This window comes from Apteryx rowi, unplaced genomic scaffold, assembly GCF_003343035.1.
Source record: "Apteryx rowi isolate R43461 unplaced genomic scaffold, aptRow1 scaffold_320, whole genome shotgun sequence".
Taxonomy (NCBI): Eukaryota; Metazoa; Chordata; class Aves; order Apterygiformes; family Apterygidae; genus Apteryx; species Apteryx rowi.
Window position 1 is genome coordinate 985,129 of NW_020449642.1, and position 5,528 is coordinate 990,656.

The 5,528-nt window shown below is 57.3% G+C and overlaps 1 protein-coding gene across 1 annotated transcript in view; it reads right to left on the reverse strand.

Moving 5' to 3' along the window:
• Positions 1–5,528, reverse strand: part of PALD1 (phosphatase domain containing, paladin 1) — a 26,661-nt gene that overhangs the window by 1,545 nt on the left and 19,588 nt on the right. Inside the window, exon 18 of the mRNA XM_026071055.1 lies at positions 644–799. Coding sequence (XP_025926840.1) covers positions 644–799 — 156 coding nt within the window. The remainder of the gene's footprint in view (positions 1–643; positions 800–5,528) is intronic.

Here is a 5,528-nt window from a genome sequence, read left to right on the forward strand (position 1 = left end):
GGGGGGAAAAGGGGGGAAAAGGGGGGAAAAGGGGGGCTCGCCAGGGCAGCGGGCACCCACCAGCCCCATTTTCCGCCAGTGGCAGCCGCCGTGGCGGGTCCGGTCCCCCCGGCCGCAGGGACTCGCCGTGCAGCCCGGCGCCGCCAGGCGCGGCGGCAACGGATGGTTTTCATCGCTATTTCGTTTTGCCTCCCCGATCCGCTTTGCCGGGCTGTTGTGTTTTGCGCGCGGCGCGCGGGGAGCCAAGGCGGAACGTGGTTTTCCTAACGTCCGATTTGCCCCGATCCAGGTAAACTAATAAAGAGCTGATTTACGACGCTTGGCTGAAATTGGAGCTTTTCCAAAGCCGGGCCCGCTCGGACGCAGTGTTTTGGCCTGTAAGCAGAGCTAGCTGCGGGCTCGCTTCAGCGTCTCTTCCGTACATCCCTCCGGGAAAATCCCCTTGGGCAAAGAGGGAGCAAAGGCCTTTGGGCTTATGCACCACCCTCGTATCTTCTGAAGTGCAGCAGCAGAAGGTAGGAAGCCCTGCACCGGGGCACCAAGCAAAGGAGCGTGAAAAGGAGCCAATAAATTTTGCGATTAATCTCGCTGACACGGGCCGGGTGCGACCGACGTCCGGCTGGGGGAGCGGGGAAAGGCTCACCTCGCGCATCCAGACGCTGAAGGGCCGCTGCCAGGAGTCCTTCTTCTCGAGGTGCAGGTAGGCGTTGAACAGGATCAGGTAGATGTACCGCTCCAGGTACTGCAGGCTCCGCAGCTGCAAGGTCCGCCTCTCCCTCTCTTCCTTGCCCGTCTTCCCCTGCAACGGACCACAGTTGAACCTCGGAGCACTGGGTGCCCAGCAAGCTGCCGGAGGTGCCCATCGCGGACGTCCACGGGAGCGAGGAGGCAGGAACACTACTGCCTTTTCCTTCGGAAAGCAAAGGGAATGTATGTTGACCGGCGAGGATTTACCGCTCTGGAAAAGCCGCATGCGAGGTGAGCCTACGAAGCTCTCCTCTGGGGCACTGCTCTCCATCCTGGTGGCCTATCAAATGAGAAGTTTGGTGGGAGGGACTCACAAGCACCTCTTAGGTTGGGAAATATCGCTTTTACAGCCACGAGCCAACCCTCCTCCCCGTCGTCCCACCGCAGAGCCAAACACGGTCCACAGGACCGGGACACGAGGCACATCCAGCTCAAGAGAAAGCAACCCCAAGGGCTGAATCTCTCTTGCAAGCCCAAGAGCAGGAGGCATCTCCTACGAGCTACGAACAGAGAGTTTTTGCATGCCTCTAACACGCAGACAGAACAAAACCAGCCTGGATCAACATCAGGAGGACAGTAGACCCAGGTCCGCCCTTTCCCGGCTCTCCAAGAGGTGGTCACACAGCAGGTTTCTGTGCTGCCGGGGCCACGCATGGTGCCGCTCTGCTTTAGYGCCCCTTGACCTCTACAACATCCCTAGGGCTCTCCGAAGCCACCCTGCAAGGCAGGACYGCTTTTTCGCCGGGGACGGAAATAAGTGCATACTCCCAGCTCGYTCCCGCTTCGCCTTGGCAGCTCAGGCTCTCATTAGCTTGTGGCTTCCAGCAAATAAAAACTTCCCCTTCACCGTGCAGACCTCAAAAATAGACGAGGTGCTGCTATATGCGCGGTGTGGGTTTGTGCCCAACGCAGGGATGAGCCAGGAATAGCCCCCGGGCACCTCCCCAGGCTGCAAACCGTGCCCTCACTTCTATTTTTGAAGAGGTATTAAGGGTTAGCAGTCCCTCTGCTGCTGCCCCGAACCTGAACTCGGCCCGGGTGCAGCACCTCAGCTGCACGGCCTCGAGCAGCAGGAGAGGAGACAGAAGGGGAAAAAAAGAAAAAATATATATATATGTATATATACACACACACACACGCACACTAAAAACCCCGGCTCATCCCACTGCCGATCCAGCTTGTGCTCAGTATCGGACAACCGCCAGCATCCGCCGCCCTGGGAAAAGCAAGCTCTTGCTACCTGCYGCCCAAGGCAGGTCTTACCGTGGTCTCTCGTCGTTGCAGGCGGCTCTCTGGCCCCGAAGGGCCAAGCTTGTTATTTCTTCCAAAAGGACTCATCAGTTCTGAGAGCTTTAGCTAATTATTTTACCTGCAGAAGAGAGCGCRGCTGCTCAGAGCTGGGCTAAGCTGCAGCATCCCCGTCTTTCTACAGGCCAGTTACGTGCCAGGAACATACAGCTCAGAGAATAAATCTGACGGCGAAAACACGAACCGTTTGAGCGCAAAGCTCTTCCCCGTGACGAAGGCAGAGGAAGAAGAGAAAGCTGCAGAACCAGCAAAACGGGCAAGGAAGAGCTGCAGAGCGCTTCGGCAAGCCAACGTATTCGAGGCTACGAGGCAACTTTCCCATTAACACCCAATTCCGAACRGAAACACGCAATCCAGAGGACCTGCCACCGTTTGCCTTTTCAACGACCGCCGGGGCTCGGCATGCTTGTCCTCGCCCTCTCTGGGCAAAAAATAAAGCAATTAAAGGTAGCAGGTAGCCTAGAAGCGAGCACCGGCGGCCCAGCTTTTAATACGGGTGGAAAAGGGGATTTTCAGAATCCTGGTTTTAAGCCAGGCGTTAACCGGTTTTGGGAAGCCGTTCTTCCCCGAACCGCTTTCATCTGGCGGCTCGCAGCRTTCCTGGGCTGCTCCCATTGCCCGGGGCCGCAGCAGTGCCAGGAGCGAGCCGGGTGCTTTGGCACGGAAGGAGAAATCGGATCCCACAGGGAGCAGGTCACTCTCCGGCAAAGCTCATCGCTGCCAGGGCAAGACCCAGAGCCGTGTCCCCCTGCTCCGGTACCTAACTTAGAAGCTGAAGAAARTAGGTGGAGAAAGGGCAGGGAGAAGGCACCTGCTGTAGCTCCATGAAAGATGGGAATTGCCTGGCTGGAGAAGAGGAGCCATGGTGTGACAAAARAGTTCACTTTTTGCCATTAGTTCCYGCCGAAGTTCCCTMGTAAGGGAATCGCTCCACGCTTTCTACGCTGCTGCCGTGCCCAGCTCAGAGAGCCCACGCTGGTTTACGTGGCGCCTGAACGTGGGACACCGTCCCTTGACCCCTCTTGCAACACGGCAGCAATTTAATGCGATTCCCATCTAAGGCTTTTCAGCCCCGGGCCTCCTCCCAGCGCCAGGCCTTGCTGAACGCTGCAGGACTTTGCCGTGACGCAGACAGCTATCATCCATTACAGACCAGGCCAGGACCACCAGACTCGCTTCCCTCTTCTGCGGCCAAAGCCGGGCTGAAATGCGAATTTCCCTTAGGGAAGCAGCTCTGCAAGCACCCCCCCCGTGCCGGCCTGCATGACACCCACCCCCCGGACCTTCCCGAAACCCTTGCAGACTGACTTCGCAGGTATGGGCACGGAGACCGTAATTCAAAATATGGCTCAAAACTGTGCATATGCTTTGAGAAGAGATGCACCTCCCGCTGCAGGGCTGCGGCGAGCCCTCGGAGAGCATCCGTGCTTCCAAGCTGTTAGTTTACCAAAACCGGCTGTTTCTCTGAACACAAACCACAACCCCATTAAATGTCCATTAGCGTAACGCCTACAGTACACAATTCCTGCTCAGCAGCTAGGAGTAATCCCCGTGTTTAACTCTTCTCCAAATTGCCTACATGGTCGGGGGTTCCTGCACGCCACAGCTGGACCGTTTTTAGGAGAAGAGGTTCACTGTGTCATGACCTACAACCTACAGCAGAAGAGGAGCAACCATCTGTCCTGACTTTCCYGGCATCTCAGACGCGTCTCACTCAGCGCTGGCTCATTTTGGGGAGACAGCTTGGGTTTTGCACCGAGCTGTTGGGATTTTCAGTCGCTTTCTCCAGTTCTGCTCTTTACATGCGCGTCTTCATACTTCACATCCCAGAGTTACTGTCTCAGGGCCATCTCCTCCCGACACACACACCTCTCACCAAATCAGAGCCCGCACTGAACGATCAGGCGGATTTAAAAGAGAAGAAAAAGTAAGGATGTTTAAGTTCTGAAGGGGAAATATTTAATAGCAGAGCGAAAATGAAAAAGTAAAGGCACTTCACCGAGATGGCTTTAGTCGGAGTCACTGCAGAAGCTTTGAAACCTCCTGGCCATTGCAAGAGGTCTTTGCACACGAGAGCACGCGCAAGTCCCRCTCTCCTCCCAAGCACCACGGTGGCCCTGCCTTTTCCGTGCATTACCCCTCTCGCCCAGCTTGCCGGGTGCACAGGAGGCACCGAGCTCCTCGGAGCCTCCTCCATGGCCACCCACCACCTCACGTGCCAGTTAAAAGCCRATAAACACGAGCAGCCCTAGCCTGGGAGCACGGACGTCACCCGTGGTCCCTTCTCCTGGCAGCAGCATGTTGCTGCAGCCGCGTTTCGGCTCAGTGAGGTTTACAGAGGGAGGACCTCTTCCAGCTCTCTTGGCCAGCAGATGTGAATCAAAGCCCGCTCGGCAAAGCCCGGAGAGGGGTCTACATGCACCTGGAAGCATATTTATTTTTACCAGCCTGCATCTGTTGGTCTGACCCGAGGCAGCCCTCCTGCAGATCTCATCCACCGATCAGCTTTTCCAGCTTTTTGGCTGCAAACTGGCGTCCTTGGACTCCAGAGCAGGCCCTCCTCGCGTGCACAGCGTTTCAGGAGGAGGTGGTTTAGGGCTGGTCCTCTCTCCTGCACCTGCAGCAGCCCCTTACAAGGAAAAGGGCATCTTTGCAAGGTCAGGGAGAGCCRTACAAGTTGGAAGCCGATAGGTGGGGGAAAACAAAGAAACAAATGAAGCRTCCTGACCTCCCAGGACACATTTCCTGGGAAAACACATTAAAGGATTCGTGCATGACGTGAGGCCAGTCGCTCCCAGCGCAGAGAAGGAAGGAGAGACCCTTCCGAGCACCTGCAGGCAGCGAGACCTCGTCTCCAAAGGCCACCTCCTGGTCCTCCAGCCCAGCCCTGCAGGGACGGACAAACTCAACGCGACGGATGGAGCGGCCAGAACTGCTGGGATGAGACAGTTTGGAAGGAGGCGATGCAGCGGGAAACAGAAAACGTAGGCAGCGACAAAAGGATGTTCCCAGGGCAAAGAGCGCAGGGGGAGCGGATGATCCCCGGCTTATCTCGCCTTCCTATCGGGCTGTGAGGGCGAGCGGGATGCGGCTGGYCGGGAAACAGGATACACCACGGGAACACCCACGCGTTGCGAGTTACTGTTCAGCGCCAGGAAGAGGCGCAAGAAGGTCACGGGAACGTCAGCGCARTCAGCTTCCGCAAAAACCGGCTTCGAGCCTCTGGGAGCAGCCCAGCRCCTTCGTCGCTCTGAACGGCTCCGCGCTCCTCCCGCCGCGGCAGCCCCTCGCTGAAGCCCCTTCTCGGCGCTCCGGGAGGTATTCCCACCTCCGGCTCGGCGTGGCGAGGCTGGGCTCRGCTCGCGGAGGGTAACTGGGCACTTCCAGCTCCTGGCGAATGAACGGGAGGTGGTTCAAGGTAGCTGAAGCCCTCCAAGAGCCATGTCCTAGGAGTATTTTATAAATATGTTTCC